The sequence below is a fragment of the Centruroides sculpturatus genome, unplaced genomic scaffold (genome assembly GCF_000671375.1).
Source record: "Centruroides sculpturatus isolate CEXI.00-Female unplaced genomic scaffold, Cexi_2.0 scaffold27, whole genome shotgun sequence".
Lineage (NCBI taxonomy): Eukaryota > Metazoa > Arthropoda > Arachnida > Scorpiones > Buthidae > Centruroides > Centruroides sculpturatus.
In genome coordinates this window covers 1,267,944-1,295,735 of record NW_019384318.1, presented here as the reverse complement: position 1 = coordinate 1,295,735, position 27,792 = coordinate 1,267,944, and the positions used below count along the sequence as shown (strand labels likewise).

At 28.5% G+C, this 27,792-nt stretch overlaps 1 protein-coding gene and 1 long non-coding RNA gene across 2 annotated transcripts in view; both read left to right on the top strand.

The window, feature by feature from the left end:
* LOC111624583 (synembryn-A-like) overlaps window positions 1–20,071 on the top strand; it is a 32,806-nt gene extending 12,735 nt beyond the window's left edge. Inside the window, exons 8-14 of the mRNA XM_023367481.1 lie at window positions 500–595; window positions 6,849–6,910; window positions 10,436–10,518; window positions 12,129–12,279; window positions 13,061–13,180; window positions 18,754–19,341; window positions 19,414–20,071. Of these exons, the coding sequence (XP_023223249.1) occupies window positions 500–595; window positions 6,849–6,910; window positions 10,436–10,518; window positions 12,129–12,279; window positions 13,061–13,180; window positions 18,754–18,835 (594 nt within the window). The 3' untranslated portion in view covers window positions 18,836–19,341; window positions 19,414–20,071. The remainder of the gene's footprint in view (window positions 1–499; window positions 596–6,848; window positions 6,911–10,435; window positions 10,519–12,128; window positions 12,280–13,060; window positions 13,181–18,753; window positions 19,342–19,413) is intronic.
* Window positions 20,072–24,672: 4,601 nt separating this feature from the next.
* On the top strand, window positions 24,673–27,096 carry LOC111624576. The gene is made up of 3 exons (XR_002756604.1): window positions 24,673–26,363; window positions 26,460–26,537; window positions 26,654–27,096. It is a non-coding gene; the product is annotated as an uncharacterized LOC111624576 (long non-coding RNA).
* The last annotated feature ends 696 nt before the right edge of the window (window positions 27,097–27,792 follow it).

Here is a 27,792-nt window from a genome sequence, read left to right as displayed (position 1 = left end):
TAAAAATCAACAAGTTCTATATTATTGGACAATAAGTACTTTTTCTATAGATGAAAACAGTTCTTTATCCCTAAGTTTAAGCCATCAGTGGCTCAGTGGATGAAATCACTGAACCTTATAGTTGGTCGTGGGTTTGTACATGACAAGTGAATTAGCCACAAGCAGTTTGCTGGGTTTCTTTGTGTGTCTAACACCTAAATATGGGTTAGTTTCACACAGTTTTTCTGAGTGACACTCCCTTGGCAGTTTATTTGTATGTTGCATTGCCTTATCCCATCAAACTTTCTTAAGATTAAGACAAATTTAATTCTAACAATGAATTTTTAAATTTCCTTTTAATGTAAGTTTTTGTAATTGGTGATAAATATTACACAATTCAATATGTTTTCATCAAATGAAGGTTTGTTTATAGAAATAGTGTAAAGCAATTGTACAAATGCTAAAAAGTATGTATATATATATTTTTTTTTCAAAATATTTAATATTTTTTTACTTTTAGAAAACAGAAATAAAGGAAGGTCTGACTCCAGTTCTGACTTGTCTTTGTGAATGCGCTCGTGCAAACCGAACAATCCGAAAATATCTCCGTATTAAGGTATTGATTATTTTACTCAAAATATTATTGCTTATGTACACAAATTAATTTAAAACAATTATTTCATGCATATGTTTATAAATTTGTGAATGTGCATACATCTGATGATACACAAATTCTTCATTCTTTGAGGGCAGAAACATGTGTGCATTAAGGAATATAGAAGTATATATATTTCCTATTCCATTACTATACTCCATGTCTAATATTACTACAGTTTTTGGATTTTCAAATTTGTATTTACATTTGAAATTCATCACTGTTGTTTTGTACATTCTAGTATAGAACATTAAACCATACACACTTGAAGCAGATCTATTTCAGATCAAAAAAAGTTTGTCTGAAGCAAATTGAATTAAAGTTCTTTGCTGGCAATACATTAAGATTTTTTGATTCGTTAATTTAATCCATCAGTTTCATGAAGAATTTGAATGGGTGGATTGGAGCTTTGTTGGAAAAGCAGAGGTAATGTGGAATATGGTAGCTTCAAACGTTGGGAAAGATTCAAAAACTGTTTTGGATGCCACAAAAATAGGAGAAAATAAAGTAGTTAAGGAACAAAATAACTTAATGAGGTAGTTTGAACTGAACAGAGATGAGAGCAGTAAATTAAATAAAAAATAACAGAAAAGGAATTAAGCTAGAGCAAGATATGTGAAATAATACATGAGAATTTAGATAGTAAGGAGGGAGCAAAGGACTGTGAGGAACCAGGGGTAGATAAGTGTATTCACTCTACCACTTACTCATCTGTACAGATCTGTAAGATCCACCTGCAGGGTCATAGGATAGAGATTATATCAAAAATAAGGTAAACTACAAGATCGTAGAATTTCAATTTACAGTCAGGATTCCAGACACCAGATAGGGATGAGAAACGCGCCCTATCATGCATTTAATTTAGATAACTTTTTCGAGATGGAGGGACCATAGGTAAGTGATGGGGTTTTGGTGTGGAATTGAGTCCAGAAACAAGACCATTATAATGTAATAAAACAAGATTTAATGGAGACAAAATATAAGTAAAATTACAGTCATTTAGAGTTGACTAATCCCTGTCCTATCTGCGAGAGAGAGAGTTTACAAGTTAAATTACTGCCTTGGCTTGTGTAGTTAGAGTTGTCGCCTCTCCGGATCTGTGACAAATTTGCTTTGAATTAACATGAATACAGTGGAAAGCTGCGGGGAAGTTTCAGTGAGGAGTTCTAGGCAGAAACCTTGGCACACCAATTGAAGATTTGGTGAATCAAGAGACTTGGGTTTGGAGTGCAAGAGAAATCTTAAATGAACTTCTCGTTCAGGGGAAATTTGCCCTTTTTATCTTAAATTCTGTCTAATCACAATCCTTGATTCAAGTCCACAGATGGGATGTGTGGGGACGTGGAGAGGGGATGGACTGCCAGGTTGATGTCGAATTTTGGAGATAAGGGATTGTAAAAGGGAAGTTGGTTTCCCCTTTTTGTCATAAAAGTGAGAAATGTATTTTCTTTAGTGTAAGCAACATGTGGAATAAATCTATTTCTCACGCTAATTTATTAACAAAATTTGAAGGAAAATATTTCTTTTTCTTGTATCGTCTTGTCATTTTCAACGTTTACATAAGAAAGCATTCTATCGAAAAATGAAGGAAGTGACGCAGGGTTTTCGTTATAAGAGATATCTCTGATCAAAATTACTCAAAATCTAGGTTGAAGTATTTTACTCCCTATTTAATCAAATTAATTAGATAATTTACGTGCCGATTCTCACAGGATATTTATAGCAATGCTTAGAGAAAGTAGAGATATAGAAAAGGTAGGCTTAAGAAAAGCAAAGAGGATAAGAAAATTGTGTAAAGAAGGAAGGGATATAAATAGTGAGTTGATGGAATATTTAGTAAGCTTTTAAATTAAGGTACAGGTTTAGACAATAGCTCAAATTCAGAAATCAGAGAAACTACAATTGAAAATATAATAGGTAGAGAGGTTTATGAAGCTTTAAAAAGAAGAAAAGCCATAGGACCAGATTGGATCGCTGCTGACACATGGAAAATTATAGTTGAACTAGGAATAAAGGGGTTAGTTAGGTTATTTAACAGGATAGCAATAGGACTCAATTCTAGAAGAACAAAGAACTGGATAGTACTATTATACAAGAGAAAAGGATGTGTAACAGAGCATGTAATTCTAGATGAATAAAATTAATGAGTCATACAATAACATCACAAGGAAACGTCATAGATAATATGATTAGGAATGTTATAAGTAAGAATCAGTTTGGATTTATGCCATATAGATTAACAAAGAAAATCAATTTTTGCACTTAGACAGATAGAAAAATATAGCTTCTAAGATGGACTTTAACTTAATATTTGTAGATTCAGAAAAAAGGTTAAGATAAGGTCTCTAGTAGTATTTTGTGGCAGGTACTTAAGCAGAAGGGAGTAGTAGTAGTGGGTATGTGAAAGAGATTGGGACTTGAGTTATGATAGAAGTACATCCATCAAGGTTAGGTGTTAAATCCATAGTTTTTTATTTTAGTAATAAATGAAATAAATGAACTGTTAGAGATATCAATAAGTAAAGGAAGAATCAGTGCATGTTATTTGCAAATGATAAAATTACATAATTAGTCAAGTTAAGGAAGAATTAATAGAGAAGAGTAGGAAAAAATAGAGAGGCTTGAATTAGACAAAGATATACAGGGTCTTTACAGACCTGGGAAGTCAGGGAATAAGATTTTTAGCAGAAAAAGTCATAAAAAGTCAGGAAATTGCTTTAAAAGTCATGGAAAGTTCGGGAATCTGCACATACTGTGGAAACCATCTGATGTTGTTATTGTGGTGAGGTGTGTTGGCAGTGGATCATGAAGAGATAGGACATTGAAATTGGTGTCAATTTGTACAGAATCACTGGATCTACAATATTATTTAGCAATAATAACGGATAAAATAGAATTTGTAAAGTTATAAGATGATAGCTGTGTAAGTTGAAGAAAATTTTCATAATGTCAAGGAAATTGCAAAGGAAATACGAACAGAAATGCAAGAAATGTATATTATTGAAAAGAAAAATTTCAAAGAAATCAGAAAAGCTTAAAATGACTAATGCCAAACAATGCAGATTGTATAGAGAGCATAAGAAAACAGAGCACATTAACTCCGATGTCAATACTTTGAGTGCACATCCACCTGAACAGATTTATATTGACTTGGAATGTGATAACCACCAAGACTTTATTCGTTTACATCTTATCCTTCCTCTAATAAAACAAAGACTGATTCACACCTTAAACGATTGTGATTGTGTTCCGTACTCAACCCTTCCAATTTTTTTTGACCTGCACATCTGGTTAATCCTCTGCAGACAGTTGATGCCATGGGGGAGGCAAAGAACTGTCAGTCAGCTTAACAATATTGTGTATAGCACATTTTAAACTGCGTGGCAGACCTCGCGCAATTTATGTATTTTTATTCATTGTATTCTTTGCTGCTGGTCACATACAGTATGAGGAGATAATAATTCTGCCAATTTTGACGGATTGATGATCTGTGATAGGTCTTCTCTTTAACTGCAAATTTTCATCTTTAGGTGACCCGCAGAATTTTGGAAGTACACATTTTTTGGAAGTGTACCGAGTGTACCAAAATATTGCCATAGAGTTAAAGTCGGGTTTTCAAAAACATTGACGACAACTTGCTTTCTTGCCAAAACTTTGCCATTCCCATTTTAAGTTTTGGGGAGGGATGGGAAGAAATGTAATGACTTTAAATGGATCCGTGCTGAACCAAAAATAGCACAAAATAAGCTATTTTTCCCTCTTGCAGAGTGTACAATTTCTTCTGTTTAAATTATTTTGAATTTACTGCAGCCTTGCTTTCAGAAAATTCAATTTTACAATGTGACACAAATCTTTTTCTTAGTTAAATAAAATTTACGAATTAATTTAAATTACATCAAGAAATTATTTATATGATGTAGAAATGATGTAGCTAATTATGTAATCAATTTTACACTAAGTTTTTTGTTTTTTGTTAGTGAGTAAAGTGCTTTAATAAAAAAATTTATGAAATTGTATACAAAATGGACTTAAATATACTTGGCTGAATATTATTACATAATGGAAAGGCAAATGCAGAGACATTAATAAGTCAGGGAATAATGTCATAATTGGTCAGGGAATCAAAGATGTAATTACCTGTACAGACCTTGGATATAGCATACAGAATAGTGTGTCTATTAGATTAAAAGGAAAGTTTTATAAGACAGTTATTTGAACAACATTGTTATATGGATTTGAATGTTGAAAAACGAAGAAATATTAGGTAAAAGAAGTGACAGGTAGCAGAAATGAGAATGCTTAGGTTTGTGTGGAATTGCCTTTGCTCAGGGCTGGCCAACAAGTTGATCATGATTGACTGTTCGATCAGTGCATCCTTTTTGGTAGATCACAGAATATATTATCCATTAAAACTTGAAGAACATTGTATAATTTTAACAGGAATATTATTTGCATATTAATATAACTTTCTTTTTAACTTACTTTAACTCAATGTTAAAATAACTCTTTTAACTATTTGCTATGGCTTATTAACACTCCATAAGATAATGTGTGGCGGCTAGAAAGAAGTGCTCTTTGTATTGATGGTTGTTGTTAGGTTATGTCGCTATTTTAGTAACTTAATTGTTTTGTTGGGCCTTAAGCAATTTCAGTTAAGTGCAAAATGAGTGAGCTTTATGATTTGTGGTACAGAAAAAAATGAAATTTTTTTTTGTTAAGGTGAGAAATAAATGAAGCATCCAAAGCCATAATGTAAATGCCAAAAAACAAACTTTTCAGCAGAGATAAAAAAAAACACTTTTTCTAGTAAATGAATTCATTTCAATTTCAGAATAAAATGGTAAAAAAACTCATTAGGTTACAAAATCTCTGGAATATCAAAATGATGTAGATATAAGCCATAACATTTTAAGTGCTAAAAGTTACTTTGGTGCTTCAAATGTTATGGCTTCACATAAATTCAACTTCAAAATACAGCCACTTACAGTGCCACTATCACACAATATTTTTTTTCAGCAGAAAACATTGCGTTTAAAATTCAATTCTTCAATAAAAAAATGTATTTAGAGAAAATGACATTTACAACTTTATGGTATTGCATGCTTCAGATGGTGTTATTTAATTTATGCTTTAGTGTATTTATCAAAAACAAATAATCTGGAATGTTAATTACTACGCAATAAATAGATATGTTTTGCAACATAATTTTATTAGGGTGAGTTTTATTAAGCTTTTATACAAGACCAGAGATGTGAAGTAGATCATTAGTTCTTTTAACTCATGAAAGTTGATCGCACTCCACTATAAGTTGGCCAGGCCTGACTTAGCTAATAAGATTAGGAATGAGCACAAAGGGGAGTAGTGTAGGACTAAAGTACATTAGAGCTGATTATTTTTGTTTGTTACGTATTATTTATGGGAATTTATTTATTATTTTTATTAATGAATTTAAATAATATAAAAATTTTATATTAAAAAATATAAAGTATAAACCTTAATAGATTATAATAAAACCTATTAGATTTTGGTCTAGGAGATGAGTAATAATTTAATAGATTATTATACAAGCTTTATCGGTAATTGAATTTTTGAAAATTTATTTGTAGTGACTCAGTTTTAACTATTTCTTTACTTAACATTTGTTTTTTATAGATTAAATAATTATTTAATGTGTTTTTTATATTTTAGTTACAACATATATAATAAACATCTTAAAGCCCAATGAGTATATAATGAAATAACCAATGATTGTGTGAAAGATCGGGCTAGAATTTGGCTAATTAAATGATTAATGTAAAGCGAAGGTTGCGTATTAAAAGTCCCGCCCCGGGTCAGTTCTTTTATTCCAGAACGTTTTCAATTATTTAATAATTAAAATTATAATTATTAATTTAGTTAAAAGATGGTGCCTAATGCTTTCCTCTAGTGACAAATTACTTTATGTTAATCGTTTAATTAGGCAAATTCTTGCTCGATCTTTCAGGCAATCGTTGGTTATTTCATTATTTACAACAGTTTTTTTTTTTCCACATTTTACTTTTCATTTCCAATAAATTTAGCTTCTGAATATATTATTTAATATTTGGACTTATTAAAGTATCTTAATTTTGTTGTAATTTTTCAGATTTTGTTAAATATTATATTTTATTTTATTTTTATAATTGTACAGAATTCATATATTTAAAATGATTAATGAATATAAAAAATTCTGTAGGTCTTGCCACCACTCAAAGATGTCATGAACAGACCAGAGGAAGGCATGACTCTTAGAAATAGGTACTTAAAAATTTAACTTTCAAAACTCATTAATTTTTTATAAAGTAATTTACAGAAAAATAAATTGAAAACTTTTAGATTAAATATAGATTAATATAAAATGAGAAATTGTGTTATAATTTTTAAATTTGAAAAAAGTACTTTCATAAATCATTTCAAATGTTTAAATTTGTTGAATTTATGTAAAAACATTTGTTTGCATAAAAATATTCTTTTATCGTATGCATAAGTTAGTTTAAAAGTGTAAGAAATTGTTTTTGTAATTCAATGAGGGTCACTAAAGCAGCTGAAAATGTTTGTTTTCTTTCATTTTTTCAGCATATATTAAAATAAGTGCTGAAAGTAGTACGTAAAAGCTTCTGAGTATGTTTGTAAAAATAATACTTTATATCTAAGAAAACTTTATCAATAGTACAATATATAATAATGCTTTCATGTGTTGTTGTTATTTCCATCATCAGGATGCACTCAAACATACTGATGATGGAAATTTTGCCGCAAAAATTTTGAAGATTAAATAAATTATTTTCGAAAGAAGCCCAAAGAACATTAACATTAAAACCTCTATAAATTGATAATACAAGTTTGTCATTGTTATAATAAATAAAAGTATACATAATATAGTAAAAAATATATATTCATAAGCAAAATTATATATGTCATAATACCAAGTTATTTCATTTAAAACGAAATGTTTTTTAAATAAAAAATGTATCTATCATCCATATTTAGTTCAAACTATCAGGTCAGTCCAAAAAGTTTGTGCGCATTAGTAGCATGTATGGGATTCGCGATGACTTATTATCAGATCAATAAGATTCCGAACCTGTCAAAACTTGTCATCGCTTGACTGATGTATTCATCAGTTTGTCACCAAATTTCGTAAAGATCAGACGCATATTAGTACTGATAAAAAATGAATATTGATAATGCATATAAACATGCTGTGTTATATTTTTTCTTTTCAAGTGGTGAAACTGCCAGATCTGCAGCAATAAAAATTAATAGTGTACATGGTGCACATACTATTAGTGTAAGGACTGCCCAGAAATGGTTTGCAAAATTTAAACTTGGAAAAAGCAACATTAATGATGAACCCCGTTCAGGATGTCCTGTCAATTTTGATAACGACGTTCTTAAAAATCTTGTGGACTCAGAGCCACATTTAACAGTGAATCAGATCGCAGAAAAGATGCATTCATCTCATGAAACAGTCTTTCGCCATTTAAAGGAGATTGGAAAAGTATCCAAGCTTGGAAAGTGGGTACCACATGAGCTGTCCGAAGCCAATTGCCAGCAGCGATTAAACATCTGCATTTCCCTTCTATTGTGCTTTGAAAGAGAGCCATTTTTAGACCGTTTGGTAATGGGTGACGAAAAATGGATTATTTATGATAACATCATCAGAAAAAGACAGTGGACAGACAAAGATAAGCAGCCAATTCCAACACCAAAGGTGTCTTTACATCCCAAAAAGGTTCTGCTAAGTGTGTGGTGGGATATGTATGGTGTCATTTATTATGAATTGTTAGAACCAAATAAAACCATTATTGCAGATGTATACAGTGAACAACTTTGCCGTTTAAATTCAGAATTGATTAAAAAATGCCCACGATTGGTGAATATGAAGAAAGTGTTGTTACACATGATAACGCTAGACTACATATGGCTCAAACAACGCTTCAAAAAATTAATGAACTGAATTGGAAGCTTTTGCCGCATCCTGCATACTCCCCGGATATTGCCCCAAGTAATTTTCAGTTATTTTGTGCCTTACAAAATTTTTGCTAAGGCAAAAAGTTCAATTTTAAACAGGATATACAAAATGAACTCAGAAGTTTTTTTGCTTCAAAACCAGAATCTTTTTACACCAATGGAATAAAAAAGCTACCAGAAAGATGGCGACATATTGTAGATAGTGGAGGAAAAAGTATCATAGATTAAAATGTTAAATTGTGTTTTATTTACACCATTTAAAAATTTTGCCAAAATGCACACGAACTTCTGGACTGACCTGATATTTTAACATAGACATAGCGGGACATTGGGCAGGTTTCTAAAGGCAATCATTGTGCCACTTTTAAATGCAAAGCAGGACTTAATGTTAATTGCTTTTCTTATGTAAATGAAAATTATTAATTTAAGAAATTATTGCTGTATTATAACCTGCTGCTATTTTAAGAAACAACAATATTGTTTTATTTAATTCACAAAAAATATAGACAAAAAGAATTAGATTAAGTAGCAAAATAATATGGCGATACAATGTTTACAAACACAACTTTAAATTACATGATTTTTTTCCATGAAAATTTAATTTTAGCTTCAAATGTGCTGTGAGATAAAAAATGTTGAAAAACACTGTATAATAAAATATAGATTGTAAAGTAGATGTAAACATTTATTTTAAGAACGTTGGCTCATCAGATAGGTAAGTGATGGGGTTTTGGTGTGGAATTGAGTCCAGAAACAAGACCATTATAATGTAATAAAACAAGATTTAATGGAGACAAAATATAAGTAAAATTACAGTCATTTAGAGTTGACTAATCNAAGAACAAGAATAACAAATGGAAACTTTCTGACATCCAAATGACTGTTAAATAAATAAAATTTTCATGTGTAAATATATAATATATATATTAAATGTGTAAAGATATTGTTTTTTAAATCAAATATTAGATTTTGTCAGACATATTTTAAGAATATAATAATTAATCTCATTCATGTATGTTTTAAAATGTACACACTGTCAATTACTTAAAATTTAAAATACAGTTATCTTAAATTTATTTAGAAATTAAAGTAAGTTTTATTATTTATTTGATATATTTTGAAAGTTGTATACAAATGATGTAGAAGATTTATAATGTTTCAAAAAATTTTATTTGAATAATTATATTTTATCAGAAACATTTTTCCATTCATTTTCTTTAAATTAATATAGAAATATGTTTTTTAATGATATACATACAACTATTAACAGGCATACTCCTTTAAATTTCTGACATTCCTTTTTATTATGTGAATGTAAATTAATTAAATAAATAAATTTACATGATAACAACCCAGGATATCTTCAATTAAAAATTGAATTATGACTATTTACAAAAATTATAAAATTTTTGAGTATCTTTCATCCTTTTAACACACCACAGAAGTAACAGTATATTGGCTTGATCCATTATATATTGTGCTAAAGAACATGGTAGTTACGGTCAGAAATTGTAACCATTGTTTTAATGTTAAAGGATGCCGAATCCTCAAATAAAAGGTCGGCGTTTCCATCATTTTTAACTTTGTTTTCTTTATAATTTATCACGTGCTCTACGGAAGTTTATTCAAGCCAATATACTGTTACTTCTGTGGTAACAGTATATTGGCTTGTCATGATTCAATTTTTAAATAAATTATATTCTAGATTTTAAATGTAATAAATCAGAAAAAATGTTATTTTATTATTATGATAGAATAATGGATTTTTTTTTATAATCCTCATTAATAAAACACTTTTTTCTTTAATAGATTAGTTAAATTGATGACTTCTCCTATGACTGATGTTAAAGAGCTTGTAGCAGATTTTCTCTTCATTTTATGTAAAGAAAATGGTAAGTGTAAAAATTAAATAATACATATTAATGAAAATAACACTTTAATATGTTTAATTTGCTTAATTCCTAAGAATTAGGCAATTTAAATATATTTAGAACATACGACAAAGCATATATTTAACTATCTTCTTTGATAATTCCTACACAATGAAAAATTATGAAACTTTTACACCTTGACAAATATTCTAAAAATCTAAATGTGTGTTGTCTTCATAAATGTATTTTTAATTGGGAGGTAGTTAAAATGTTTTTATTGATGTGATGTACCTTTGTATAAAATTAGAGGGCTGTACTGAAAATCATGCAAAAGTGGGCATAATTTTTTATTTACTTACATTGAGCTTTCAAATCGCACTTTTTGGTAGAGTAACTCTTCCTCAATGCAAAGATAGTAGTTAACATAATATCCATTATAAATGATGCATTTACTAGAGGAAGTGTTACTCTTAAGCCTGGACTCCACATTACTGGAATTAATGACGTAATTGTAAAACTGAAAGCCAAACTAATGAAACTTTCAGTTTTGGAATGTTCAGTTGAACAGAAACAAGACTGAAAGTAGAGTTTAAAATTATTTAAATTTTTCATTTTCATTCTGCACTTCTGTCATATTGCAACAAATAAAAACGCGAGAATTTGTGCCGCGTAGTCACGTGTAGTTTGATTGTCATAATATTACGGTATATTATGCACATAAACGACTATTAATTCCATACTATATAACTTTTGAAGGTATTAAATTAGAAGAGCAAATGTAACAAATTTTAATTTAAATGTTTGTCAGTTTTAATATTTTTCAAGTTTCTTTTTTAATTATTATTATTATAATTTAATGCTAGAAATTCAAATTATGCAGAAACTATAAAAGTGATGTCTTTTACATTGTTCAATCCTTTAAATATTCTAAATGTTTTATTTCAAATGCCATTATTTATTGGCCATATTCCTGCAGATACTGGCTTTAAAATAAAAAGTACTTTAATTTAATCTTGTTTATTGTTTCTCTCCTAATTTAACATTTGAAAAATGGGATTATGTATTATGCCTTCAAAAGTAATTTCATAAACTATTTTCAAAATTTTTCCTGTAGAAGTAGTATTATTATTATTTGTAGAATTTAATTACATTGCTATTATACATAATAATACAGTAATATGTGAGCTTTACTAATTTCTAGATATAGCTGGCCAGATGGCTGATGTGATTAGGCATTAGCCTATTGGCTTGATCAAAAAACTTCAGAAATTTTTCGGGAGAGTGATCTATTCAGGGTATGTTTGACACAATTCCTTGCTACTTGGCTGCCCCATTGTGGGCCAGGTTGAACCTTCGATGGGCCCAAAATATACCTTGTGGTGCCCACAGATGAAAGAGTAAAAAAAAAAAAAAATAGATATCTTACAGTTTTATGCATGAAGGAGTACAAATAATACATAAAGATCTCTTCTTTCTTCATTTCAATATTTTTTAAGATTAGTGCAATTTTAATTAATGATTGATTAAATTTGATTAAAGATTTTTAATTATTTATCATGGATTATCTCTCTTGAATTTTGAGTATAAAAATCTAAGAAATTATATTAAAATGATTTATTATTTTTGTATAGTGGAACGACTTATTAAGTACACTGGCTACGGTAATGCCGCAGGACTTCTCACTAATCATGGGCTCATGCACGGAAGACAAGGAAATGCAAGGGATTATTCTAGTGATTCTGATGATAGTGATACAGAAGAATATCTTAAATATAAAGACAGGTAATAAAATTTATATATTTTATGTCTAATTCATACTTCTTACATAAGATTTAGCAAATGAGATTGACGAAGAAAAGTTTTATTCTGAATTCTCTAACGATGAAAATTCAAAATAAGATAACTTTACAATAGTTTAAACAAGAAAATATTTGCTTTTAATTGAGTAATAACTATGAAAAATCAAAAATTGGTCAATCAGTTTTGAGCTTAACTTATCTTCTGGAACTCAACAGTGCTTGAAGGATTTTTATTTTCATAGTTATTAAGTTTATTATAAGCAATAAAGACAATAATACCAAAAATCCAGCATCATAAAAATTCTAATAGGCAAACAAACTTGCATTAATTGAAAGAACCTCTATCCTGTAACAGCACAGACAATAATTTATTTGAAGTAATATGTGTATCATCTGTTATGCACACAGTTGCATCCAATGAAACTAATGTCTTTTTTATTTAAAAATTTTGTTCTAATTACAATTTTTATTTTGAATTTGAATACAATTTGAATTTTCTAATGCTACATTTACACTGATGGCAACAAAAACTGATATTTTTATCATTTGTCTTTATTCATAAAACATTGCATTTTCATATTAGTCATTCATCATCCGAAAAGTTATTCAAGATTCGACATTTCTCATTATTGTAATAAGTGTTGAAAACGTTTTGACATCATATGTAAGAAGTAAAGTTTTATCCTGTTATAATATAGAAAGCATTTAATTGACTTATTAATTGCATTGTAGAAAAGTGTGCATTTCTCTTTTTGTGTATGTAGAATAAATCCGGTGTCAGGATGTTACGAAGAACCGAAACCTAGTCCGCTTGAAGGCATGTCAGAAGAGCAAAAGGAATACGAAGCAATGCAGCTTGTAAATATGATGAATAAATTGACCAGGTATTAAAGTTTTTTCAATTTTATTTGTTACTTAATTATATATTATAAATACTGTAATTCTTCTTTTTACACAGTCTCCATTTGTGAAAATTTACATTAATGTGGTTAAAAAATTGTAAAAAACGTCAGAGTAAAATACTATATTTGAGAATATGGAACAGCTTTCCATGGATTCTTTTACATGCTGTTTTTGTAGAACCAATTGATTGCATACATGGAGGGATTACTGTATATTTAGTATTCCAACATTTTACATACAAGCACTGTTCAAATAGGAATAAGTATTTCACTTAAACATTTTATTGATTGAACATTGTAGACTTTTATTTACACTATTTTTAATATAATTAAAAGTATTAATTATACTGTAGTGTAATATTATATAATAGCATAATTTAATACACTACAGTATAATACTTTAACTCTATTATACTGTTTTTTATTACAATCTTCATCTGCAAAGTGTTCTAGAAGTAACTTAATTTTAATTTCAAAGAAATTATTTGGTTAAGATATCAAATTCAACACAGGTTCAGTTGAGATGATACTGATATGGAACCTCTCCCCTTAAAAATTTCTTTTTTGGTCTGAGCAATTCCAATGCAGTTCTACGCTAATACTATCAGCTTCAATCTGTATTTTATAAAGGATAGGATATTCCATTTAAAATGCGTATTATTAATGATGAGCATATGAAAATAGATCAGAATTGTGCTTTTTGCTAGTTAGATGTGTTTCTATTTGTCAGTTGGGGACATTTGTTTATTTGAAGCCCCTGTAGTGACTGGTGCCCATGAAAATTGTACTATAACTTTTTTACTTTAGATTTGTACATTATTTATATTACATTTCCTGAATCATTTCTTACTTTTTCCTTTTGTTTCTTTCTTTTATTATTTTCATTTTTATGTTGATCATTTTGCAGAGGCCACTGGACACATTTCACGATGCCCATCCAGCCTTTTTGTCAGTGAAATATTCTTCACATGAGTTAATTCTTTGTACAATAAATATTCTAGCACAGTTTAATCCACATGTAATTTATATTGAACAGTTTTCATAAATGAGTTTTGAAGATAGTAGATTTTAATTGTTATATTAACCATATGAAATTCTTTAAGCAGTTTCAATAGCTTAATCCGATTTGATCTCATTTGGTTTGATTATCAACGTATTTCATCCTAAAACATTGATAAAATAATAATGTTAAGTTAAATTAAAACAAAATCATATTTTTTGGTATATTAACCATAAACTTACATAAAATTGTCCTTGATAGAAAAATATCAAATAGAGTATTGTGGAAATGTTAAGTACTAAATTACTCCAAACTGTCCTGATTTAAAAGTCAAAATTATTAAGAACTGCTGTGTTTCAAAGAAAATTTCTTGTCCAAAATATTGAGATATAGTCATTAGCCTGTATAACATTATTAATTTTCTAATTAAAAAGGTACAATTTGTAAAGTAGCTGCTACAACTATTACTATTTGTCAGAATTGAGATCAAAGTCTTCTCTTTATAACAAGCTTGATTGCCTTAACATGCTGAGATGGAAGTTTTGTGTCAGTTCATTATTTGAGCAGAAAGAATGGTTCCAACAAATAATAGCTTTCCAATGACTTTTCTAGCAATTTTCTTCCTTTTTCTCAGTGAAATTCACAGACATCTGCAGATTCATGCATGCATGGCGTGGCAGCTGCATGAAACTTCAAACGCCCATAACTACTTTTGAAAGAACTTGTGAACTTATTAGTTCATCTTTCGAAAAAATGTTTTAGACAAAAGGTTATTTTTATGTAGAATCAGAATAAGCAATAATCAATGAAAGATTCCCTTTTAAGAAACTGAAGTTGACTCCAATTTTGCTGACTCTAGTGCCTTATATGACAAAACTGATCACTGCTTCTTGTGGCCCCTTTGAAGTCTTAACATTTATGATTTAATGCTTATTTGGGGAACAGGGTGCATATTTTTTTTAGTTATTTCAGTGGATTGAGTAAAATGTTCCACCTTGTATAATTAATATGTATTATAAAGATTTTGTTTATCATAAATAGCACTTAACCTATATTTTTAAATTGTGGTCTTTCATTTATTTTAATCAAATAGAGCCGAGAGAGAAATTACAAGTAAAGTATACTTGCTTAGATTTTAGAAATTTTTATTAAATATAGGTACTTGGTTGCATAAAACATTGCAAACGTGCAATGTTTACAAAAGTTAGACAGAAATTGTTTGAATAATTTTAAATTTTTATTATAAAGTAAACTTTCTAATAAAATGTTTAAACTTTTAATTTTGTATTAAATGTATTTATTTTCAGGTTACCAAAATGATCAACTCGATCTAAAAGTTTTAAATGTCATAAATCCAAATTTGTGTTTTGGACACATATTTCAGTTAAAATAATTGAATATATTTCTAAAATCATATTAAACTTCCATATTGTTTTTCAATTGTAATTTAATATGTACACCTGGCATGCTCACTTAAACATGTGTCTGTGGCAAGAGAGATCTTTCCAGTATATCATGAGTTATGCATGTGGAGCGTATTTGTTTCAGCATTAAAATATCAATTTCTGCAATGTTGTCTCTGTCAGAGATTATTCGTGTTTTGTTAAATTGTATTAAATTGATTCCCTTTGATTATTTTAGTACTGGAATAAGCATTCACGTGTATGTACACTTGTTCAATGTTAGAAAGATCTCTCTTGCCCTCGGACAGATGTTTAAGTAAATATCTTGTGTATAACGTAATATTTTATAATTAATATAAATGCTCAAACATTCTTCATTTTACATTTACTTAAGATATTTTTCTATATAACATTTTAGGCTAGTCAAAGTTGCTGAATGACTTTACACTTTAAAATTTAGATGAAATAGAATTGTTGAACAAAAAATTACATGGTTTTAAAGAATATTTTAGANAGTGTGTGGTGGGATATGTATGGTGTCATTTATTATGAATTGTTAGAACCAAATAAAACCATTATTGCAGATGTATACAGTGAACAACTTTGCCGTTTAAATTCAGAATTGATTAAAAAATGCCCACGATTGGTGAATATGAAGAAAGTGTTGTTACACATGATAACGCTAGACTACATATGGCTCAAACAACGCTTCAAAAAATTAATGAACTGAATTGGAAGCTTTTGCCGCATCCTGCATACTCCCCGGATATTGCCCCAAGTAATTTTCAGTTATTTTGTGCCTTACAAAATTTTTGCTAAGGCAAAAAGTTCAATTTTAAACAGGATATACAAAATGAACTCAGAAGTTTTTTTGCTTCAAAACCAGAATCTTTTTACACCAATGGAATAAAAAAGCTACCAGAAAGATGGCGACATATTGTAGATAGTGGAGGAAAAAGTATCATAGATTAAAATGTTAAATTGTGTTTTATTTACACCATTTAAAAATTTTGCCAAAATGCACACGAACTTCTGGACTGACCTGATATTTTAACATAGACATAGCGGGACATTGGGCAGGTTTCTAAAGGCAATCATTGTGCCACTTTTAAATGCAAAGCAGGACTTAATGTTAATTGCTTTTCTTATGTAAATGAAAATTATTAATTTAAGAAATTATTGCTGTATTATAACCTGCTGCTATTTTAAGAAACAACAATATTGTTTTATTTAATTCACAAAAAATATAGACAAAAAGAATTAGATTAAGTAGCAAAATAATATGGCGATACAATGTTTACAAACACAACTTTAAATTACATGATTTTTTTCCATGAAAATTTAATTTTAGCTTCAAATGTGCTGTGAGATAAAAAATGTTGAAAAACACTGTATAATAAAATATAGATTGTAAAGTAGATGTAAACATTTATTTTAAGAACGTTGGCTCATCAGGATATATTCAAACATTGGCTAAAATAAACAAACATATTTATTTATTTTAAACTAAGGACTTTATGAATACAGACAAATTGTTTAAAATTTAGATGAAATAGAATTGTTGAACAAAAAATTACATGGTTTTAAAGAATATTTTAGAATATAAGACACTAAAAGATTTTATATGTAATTATTTAATTAGTTTTATTATAGCCTGATAATACAGTAGTTCATTTGGTGAAAATTTATCATCAATTTCAAAGATATTGGTTTGATATTCATCTACAGTTTTTCAGTTTTACAACCATTTCACAACAACAAAATTCTAATTCTTTAATTCAGTTATTTATTAACATAATGTAATATAGCTTCAAAGACAGCTTTTTGTTTGTACTAAGAATTTGCATCAGAATAAATCATTTCAACGTCAAAAATATATTTTTAAACAATAAATTGCGTTGTTTTTGAAATCTAAATTGTATAAAGTACGTAAGGAAAATTATAAATTTCTCATTAACATCTTTCAATTTTCGTTTCCTGCCAATTGAAATTAGTAGATAATAAAACAAAATAGCTAACATTCCGGAACGGACGGTTGCTAAGGCCGCAGCCGGTAACCGTTAAGAAACCAATTGATTTATTCATTTGCTCAATTCCCCGAGCGACGGCTAACGCCTTTTATTTATTTACGACTTCGAGATTGTTTGGCAGTTTTCTCCTTCAGAATGACACTTCATTTACATTATTTTACTATTTCTTTACAACTTTCAACATTGACTATTTACAAAGAATGTGATGCAATGGAGATTTTTATAATTGCATTTATATTGTATATAATTGATTAAAGTGTTTCTTATTAAAGAAAGTAAATTTTAAAATACCGTAAAAAATTTGAGTGATTTACAAGCATTATTCTCTTTTACACAATATTTTATGTTGTCTTTTAAGATTCTTCAACGAATTAAATAATAAAGCATTTGAGATATTTTATGTGCAGTTATGTAAATCATTATATTAATATTAATTAAAAATATGAGAAATTATTTTAAAATCAAACTTATATTATTAATTTACATATTTACTTAATCAAAATACAAAGCAAAGTATATTAAAAAAATACATATAATATACTGTAAATGTGTTTAATCTTAGAAGTTAATAGGGAAATTACATGTAAACATTTTATAAACCTGGCTATAAGCTCTTTATATGGATAGTTGTATGGCCAAGTGGTTAAGGCGAGAGAACTGGAGACGGTCTGTCCTGATATTTTAGGTCCCATCCCTTGCCACCCCATTGTGGCCCCGACCAAATCCATAATAAGCTTGCTAAAAAATAAAAAGGCCCTTAGTGCCACAGGGTGGATATTGTTTAAAAAATAAAGCTCTATATGAAATTGAGATAGGAATTATACAGAGATTGATTGTAATAATTATTGTGAAAGCAACTTATTGACAAAGGAGTTTGAATTAAGATTGTATTTCTGTTTTTATTTATTTAACATTTTTTTATGGAGAAACAAATACAACTATATATCAAATTTTGTATAACAGCTATACATTAAAGAAAATGATATGTACAGGATGACCCAAGAGTCAGTTAACTAATCAATATTGGATCATCCTGTATCAATATATAGAAATTTCGAGAACTGATTTTCTTTACTCGTCTGTAAATAGCTACAAATATATTAAATGATGCTTATTTTCTAGGGACGGCATCATTCAACCCATGAAAGTGGGCGACGACGGAAAGCCCCATCCGGTGGAACACATGCTCGAGCTTCGAGAATGAATCGTCTAATCATCGAATTCAATTACTTTGTAATTACAGCATTACAAACCAAAAAAAAATTATGATATATTGCCAGATTTTTTAGCATGAAGATTCTTTTAGCAGTTCTTTATACTTACAGATTATTTATATGCCAGTTTTGGTAATGTAACCATCAATTATGTATACTTGGCAAATTTGTTTTATTCTTTCATTGTACATTCTGTTTTCTAACGATTTTAGAAAACCGGACGGTTATTTATACCTTGAGAATTTAATGTGTTCATTTAAATGTATGGAAAGAAAGTATCAAACTGCGAAACTATTTTATTGAATGCTAATATTATAAAAGAAATAGCTTTATCTGAATCTATTTTTATGTACTATATAATTGTAATATTTGTTATCGTTTACTGAACTTAATGTTACGTAAATGCAGCGAATGCCGAAGCATAATTTGTCTTCTAAGTTCCTCTCTCTCCGTCATTTAGTTCCAAGGAAGACCTTCGAATCGTATATTTACATATGTATGTATCTGCAAGCATTTACGCCAAAGAATACTTATTAAACCTTAAACAATTTTATTTTTTATGCGATAGATTTAAGAAGAGAAGGAGTTAAATTTCTGCAAAGTAAAACTACGAAGACGTATTTATATATTATTATTATTATTATTATCATCATCATTAGTAATAGTTTTTGTAAGTAACGTAAACTCTTGTGTATCGTTCAAAAGTGAATTTTGAAAGTTTTGTGATCTATCGACTGTCATACGTATACATATATATATATAAAATTATATATAAATCTATCATTTAAGAGTCTTAAAAACAATTACACAAAGTGCATTCTTGCTTTTCCGAAATATTAAATTTGTTAAGAGACCAATATTGATATATTATATATTTATATGGTTCTAATTTAGAACTTTATTATTATATATATTAAAATTTATTGATGGATATCTTTAAGTGTAGCATTTCGTCGATAATTCTTTCAGCAAATTTAGGATTTGTAATTGCCGTCATACAGTGAATATGTATATTTTATCATCGGTACCTTCCCCAAAAGAAGAAAGGTATTTTAAGATAATTTTTTCCTCGTTGTTCAACAGGAAAATATGTAATCTGTTTTCAGAAATAAAACCGAACCAAAAAAAAAGGAAAATAACGAAGAAATCTCTGGTTTTTTATTGTTCTTGCATGAAAATATTTGCAAATAAATAGAAAATAAAGTCTTCTAGAACTTTTTTTTTAATTATTTTCGATATAGAATTAAAGGATCAACCTCACTTCTTCTTTTGTAAGTTACTGAATTTAGTATTTTCATTCTAATCCTATTGATTTCTTTTTTAATTTTTATTTTATTTTTCAATTTATTACCCTTTTTTTTTCATTTTAACTTCAGAAAATTTATTTTATTTTAATTTAAATTTAGAAATTTACATGTAAATTTTATTTAATTTAAACTTAAATACACTCTTTCATTATTATTATTATTATTATTATTTTAAAAATTAAAATTTAAGGATTAATTGCTTTATTTTCTAATTTTTGTTTCCTTTTTCTTTTAAGATAATTATTTTAAGGAAAAATATCAAATTATGTTATTCACTAGAAGATTTTTAAGAACTTTATCTTCATTTGTGAGTAAATTATTATTATTTTCTCTTGAATTTTTTTGAACTTCGCTACGTTTTCTCACTCGAAAAAGAACTTTGCCACTCTCGTCTGCCGCATATTTTTAATTTGATTAAATTTGCGAGAGGAACCGAGCCTTTACACACAAAAAACAAACAGCAATTTTTAAATCTGCTTCCAAGGCCGTCTCTCTGTCTGACATTTACAAAGATTTTTAAAGTGAAAACAAATTATTTCTACAAAGAGATTAGTTTTTTAAATAATTGAAATAAGTAAATTGAATTTAAGTAATAATTTAAAATTCGATAAACACAAAGTTTTATTTTTGTTTTTATTTTAGAGGAATTGATCTAATTAAATACCCTCTAGTTAATTTATATCCACTTCAAGTTTAGAATTATTTGATTACACGAGTATACATTTTAGTTGAATTATCAAAAATTAAAGCAACAAATGACGCTTTATTCATTTTTAATTTGCTTCGATAAATGATAAATGCAAACGATGGCGAAAGGAAACAATACTCGGAAAAAAAAAAGGAAAAGGAAATACACTTTTACTTTCCCGCTCCTTCGGCCATTAACTAATTATTATTGCCGTTTTCTCAAACCTGTGAATTAATGGCATTAATTAATTTATCTGCCGATCATTAAAACATTTTAATTAGTTAAATTATCAACCGAATATTTTCATTAATGCCAAAAGTATGTATTAATTATTTAAATTATTTAGCAAATTCAATGCAAAAAAAGATCAAGTAAAATCATTTTTTTGTTTTTTTTTAATTTCTAAATGTTTATTTGATGATGATTTTCTTTCTTAAAGATAATTATTCTCAATTCTAACTTAATAAATTTTTATCGTAAAGTTTATTTTAAGTGTATCTGTTGATATTTCTAAAGAAACATCAATAAAACTGTTTATCACATGTTTAAATATTGTCAGATGGCGAAAGATATCTTTATTTAAGCATCTAAACACTTTAGAAATTGTAGGAAAAAGACTTTTCTAATTAAAACACCTTTCCTAAAAGTTATAATAAGGTAGAATATAGGAATTCTATAGGAAAATATCTGCGGAAAGACTCCAGTCTGCTGCTCGAAGACCGGATTTCAGTATGTATCAGTTCGAAAATTTTTACAATTGTGTTTGTAAGAAATTCAGGAATAAAGTAGGTGAGTTATTACCTAAAATATCATGTCTTTCCTTAAAGAACAATGCCAAAGTTCTAGGAAAATACCTTCAGAAATGAGGCAGTTGGACACACTGGAATATTTAGTTTCAAATTCACTTCAGCTTGGAAATTTTTATCCTCGAGGAGAAGGTAAACCCTCACGTAAGCCTCATCCTCACTGTAATTAGAGGTCTCGTCTCTCACTACTTGGCTATATTATTGAGAGCATGACCAAACCCATAATAAATATGGCCTTTTGAGTGGTTATAGGAAAGGAAGAATTTTTTTTTAAATTCTGAATTTATTATTAATATATTAATTAAAGAAGAAAAACAATTTTTATAATTCAATTTATTATCGTTATTTTTTAAATAATTTTTTTGAGTTAAAATTTATTAATAAATTGCCGAAGAGAAAAAATTTTTATTATTAAAAATAGTAATTTTGTATTGTTATATATAATTCAGAATATCTTGATAAAGATTTTAAACTTTAAAAGCATGCACACACACATACACAAATATATATATATATATATATATAATTTTAAGTTTTAAACTTAAAATAAACATTTTTAAAATTCAATATAAATGTTGACTTTCTGCAGATTTTGATAGAACCATTTCCCTAGAGAAAATAATTAGAAAAAGTTAAATTTTAGAAACATTTTCTCCCCTTTAATATAAAAAAAAAACACAAAAACTAAAGTATTTTCTTGTTAGAAATGAACAGAAAAAATTGTTTAAGTTGTCGCCTGGATATACACATATGTAAAATAGACCTTCTTGGTGTGCGCCGCTCCATAGGACGTAACTTTGACCAAGCCAATTCAAACCCACAAAAAAATGGAGTCTGTCGAGACTTGAATCTGCAAAACATCAAGCCCGTCGAGACTCAAACCCGGTACATAGGGTCCCATTGTTCTTCGGCATTCGGCTGCTCCACTCTAGAAGAGACCAAACCCTTGACGAGCACAAAAATATTCCATGCGCTCCACACCCCAGGATGCGGGTTTAATTTTGGGTCGGCTCGACTTTTTGTTGGTAGAAAACGGGAAAATTGGAGCACACTCGGACTCGCATCGGTTCCCGTTGTTCTCTGACACTCGGTCAAATGCTCAAAAAGCACAAAGAGTCCCCTCGGCGTCTGCCACTCTGCAGGGTTCCGTGTAATGTTTGTAGGTAGGAACCCATGAAAATTTCAGCCTACCCAGACGCTTGTTGGGGTCCATTGTTTCTCTGTGCCAGACTGCCCCATTGTGCATCCATCTAAATCCTCAATAAACAGGAAAAAACTCCTGTTAGTGCCTAGAGGATTGGAAGGAGTTAAGTCATGTCAAATTAATAAAAATGTATAAAGTTTTTATTGTATGTATTTAACATCTTAAAATACTTATTAAATCATTTTTCTTCAGTTTAAAATTTTAGAAATTTTTTTTTATATTGAAAAGTAGAAGGAGAAAAATTATAATTTTAAATATAACAATTCAGATTTAACTTTCACATTTATTATTAATTCAAGTATTTATGAAAAAAAAAATCAAAAAATGTTTGAAAATTCCCATTGATATTTGTAAATTTTGTATTAATTAATTTAACCTTTCTGGTTTTTTTTCCCTTGAGAAAATTCAAGATTTTTGCTGTTTTCTTTCAAGAAAATATTCAAATTTTGACTATTTTATTCATTTTTAATTAAAACTTTACGAATTTATTTTTAAAATTATTCTTTAATTTAAAAAATTACCATTTATAATTACTAATTTTACAATAATTAATGATTTTTTTAAAGAAATTTTCATCTTAACTTTTTAATTTAGAAAATTTACAACTACTACTACAAATAGGCAAATTTTTGAAATATTCATATTATTTTTTAAAGTTTAATTAATTAAAAATTAATAAAATATTTAATAAAAATTAAGAAATAATATTATTTTACACATAAATTTGGTTCGTTTTTTTTTTAAAATAATATTTTAAAGCAATTTACTTCATTAATTGCTTCAACTTCCACATTACTTTGACATTTACTGATCTTGAATACCCAGAGTAATTTTCACATTTACTACTAAAATAATCAATTTTACTGATTTTTTAACGTATAATAACTTATTATATTTAAATTGTACGCTTAAAATATATATTATAAGCATTTTTTTTTTTCGCGTAATTGACCTTGAATGCCCCCAGTGTGACTTTCACACTTGCAGCACGTTTACCAATAAAATAATCGGTTTTACCGATTTTTTACTGCAAAATATATTTAATAATTCTTTACAGTCGATAGTAATTTATCGTCGAGTGAAGTAAAACAAAAAAATAAAATTAAAAAAACAGGGTGGTTGTAGTAGTAGTGACTGTATAGCAATTTACTAAGGGGAGTGAGAGATTGAATAGGCCGAGTATTACTCTCGTTAATTTCCTATTTTAGAGTTAGCCTGGAATATTTAAGGTAGTATAAGCTAGAAAGAATAACATGCCAGAATGATTTATTAGTTTTCTAGACACCATTAAGGACTATCTACCATTGATTTACCAACAATGACTCGGATCGGTATATCGACAACCGGAGGTTTCCGAAGGCAAACCACGTTTCCAAGAAGTAGAACACGAGGAAAAAAAAAAAAAAAATAGAATAAAACTCGATCAAAATTTTATGGAATCCTCTGACAAATCCTAATTTAAGTTTGATTGAAAATACCGAGCTTGTCTCGACGTACATGACAAACCGGATATAGTCGTACAGACAGGAAGACGTACATTCTCCATGACAGTAGAAATCAATCTTTACATCGATCGAATCTTCTCACCTTCGCTTTCTACGATAAAATATAAAATAATGTCGATTAATTAATTTAATTCTAATTAATTATTATTATTATTATTTATCTACAGTTCAATTAACGTGAGGATTTTAATGTTGTCGAACGTAATTAATTGGGTATTTTTATAAGGAATTTTCTCGTGTTTAATGATGCGGAATATTTATTTTTATTTATTTTTATTTTTATTTCCGCTCTTCTTCCTTCCTTCCTTCCTCTTAAGTAGTTTTATTATTAAAGAGTAGGACGAGATCATAAATTTATAAATTATCTTTTTAGGCAATTAATTCGTTGGCCAAATTACCCTTCTGGTACTTTATTCCTTTCTTTAAGTGTAATTAGTTTTATTTTTAGAAGAAGAAAAAGGCAAGAATTATGAATTATTCGAATGTTAGAATCACTGAAGAAGAAGGAAAAAGATTTTTATATTCTTGCTGCATCTAACACAATGGAAAAAGAAGAAACTTTTCTTAAACGGATCTCTTCAGTAATTGTGCCAAAAGAGGAAATTCTTCAACAGAATACCATACAAGCGGGTAACGTTTTGTTTGTTTTAATTGTGCCATCCATAATGAAAGATGTGCGAAACAAATGGATTGTGTTGACTGGCTATTGTGACTTCACTTCCCTTTCATACATATATATATATATATCCAGCAGCAAAACAGTAATTCCATTTGTTACATGTCTCCTACCAAATTAATTTATTGCATGTATTGTTGCCTTAATGACATATTTGTTCAACTTTATTAATGGATTACACTCTGTTGCGGTATGTTACTCGAAATATTCGACTTTTCCTGTGTTATAAAATGGATTTTTTTTTATCCCATTTCGAGCTTCGCTTCACTAAAAACTTTACTACTTTCCCTCTTCTCCTCTTCCACCTCCTCCTTTTAGTAAATCCCTAAAGTCATTATTTTCAGGATTTTCTCTAATAATTTTGCTATTTTCTCTAGCTTGAATCGATCTTTGACACTTTCTTTTTTCTTTTTCTACCAAATAAAGAATAGTTTTAAGTCCCTTTCCTCCTCCTCAACATCCGACCATTTCGATTGACCCCAAACGAGTTAATAACGTTTACTACTTTTCCTTTTAACTGCATTTAGTCTAATTAGTTTGTTTCTCTAGAAAATTGAAAGGTTTGACGTTGATTGTGTAGAAAGTGATAATGATATTATCTTCAGAATACCCTTCTGATGATTATCTTATTTTAATGACGGTTACTCAATTACAGCTTGAAGCCAATCTTTCTTAATAATCCCATCTTTAACGTGTTTTAATACCTTTAAAATGTTCTGGCATTGTTAATATACTGAAGTTTTCCTCACTTAATATTACTCTAGAATTATTTTTTCTACCCTTTTTTTCTCTCTACAAGAAGCCCACAGGCTAACATTACTTCTTAATTTCTTTCGTGATCTTGTTTGTTTATCTCAAGGCAATCCACTTGTTGTTCCTCTCAGACTAATCTTGATTTTTATTCCTTCCACGTCGATACACGCCATTCTTTCAACTTCTAACCTATTTCTTACGAGAAATAAACCCCTGTAGCTTCGATTAAAATCGATTTTTTTTAATTATTTACATTAAAAATAACCGAATAAAATGCTGTTTTCTGTTGAAGCATTTCATGATCTTTCACTATAACATCATAAAATTCACTTCGTGGAAGCCGAGGAGCTCCATTCTAAGAAGTTGATGATCGTAAAGTTATATAAGAATGTTTACAGTAGAGTGAGTGACTGTTTTTATTATTATTATTATTATATATTTTCGTTGAAAGATGCTTAAAGTACAGTACATTAATTATAATTTATTTATACACACTTCTCTATATTTTCTTATTCCATTTTAGTGTTGCAGTTCCTTCAAGGATTACATAAAACGTTATATATCACTGTTGACAGTAGAGTGAGTGTATTTTTCTTGATATATTCTGTTAAAATACCTTTAAATTTATCCCTTTCAACTAATTTTGGTCCCTTTTTTTGTGATTTTTTTTTGTAGTTTTCAGATGTGATAGCAGGAAAGGCAATGTAATACACCGATACAAGAATATTTACAGGAAGATAGAATATATTTAAGGTTGGAAGGTGTTTAAATATATAAATTTTAAAGTATTTTTTTTATCGTTTTGGAAAATATATTACACCCGTTTCGGGATCTAATGTCAGTAAAGACAACATAATACACTATTCTAGATCTTCAATGACAGTGCTCTTGAGCTTCATCTATATCCTTTTCATCCTTTTCTCCTGATATATTTGGAATATTTAATAAAATTTTCTACATTTCTAACGCTAAGTGAGTATAAAAATAAATAATTTTACTACTATTTTTTTCTGTATGTATGGATGTCTGTATGGGGGATGGCAGAATTTTGGTTTACCCTCTTTGAAACTTAATAACTCCTGTACTTTTAGTCAAAATTTTCTGAAATTTTACTGGGAGGTTCGTATATTAGGGGGTTTGATTCTACTAAATTTTGGTGGTTAAAGGTCGACGGGTTGAGAAGATAAAGGGGGTCGCGTGTGTATCTCTAATAGGATCGGACTTAATGACGATTTTACTTGTTATCATCATTTATAATTCTTTTAAAATAAAATTCAACCCTACCCTGAAAATTAAAAAATATATAAAGTTTTTAATAATAAAATATATTAACAGATGGCGCCATCGAAAATTTAAACGTTGCCGGGAAAGTTAAACAACTCGTTGCTGGATTATTTTTTTTTCCAGTTGTAAAGGCTCAGTTTTATGCAATTATTCTTACAAAATGCGGACAGAATATATAACTAAGCGTTACATTACGAGATAAAACAAAAAAAAAAGGAACCTTAATAACCATTTTAATAGAATCGATACATCTTTTTAAATATCCTATTCTAAAAATGGATTCTCATCTGAGTAAAGGTAATTGGAAATTCAGGAAAAAAAACCTATTATATATATATATATATATATATATAGGGTTTTATACGTATATATATATAAATTTCCAACGTAGAAAAGTTCTTGTAAATGCTGTTTTAATCAACTTCACCCTTCATCCACCAAACCAGTCTCATGACTAATTAATGAGACTAGTAAACGATGCTGTCATTATCGAACCTGTTACCGAGATAATGACCAGAATACTATCTTAGATACATGTATTAAACTCCCCCACCCCTTTCCTACTAAGCTTCAAAATCATCGAAGTGACTAGAAAGAGTTATTTTATATTATTATATATTTTTTTTTAATAGAAGAAAAACTAAAATTAGAATAAATAATGCAGAAGAAACTAGGCCATAAAATATTCTAGAAAATGGAAAGTAATAATCAAGATTTTTCTATT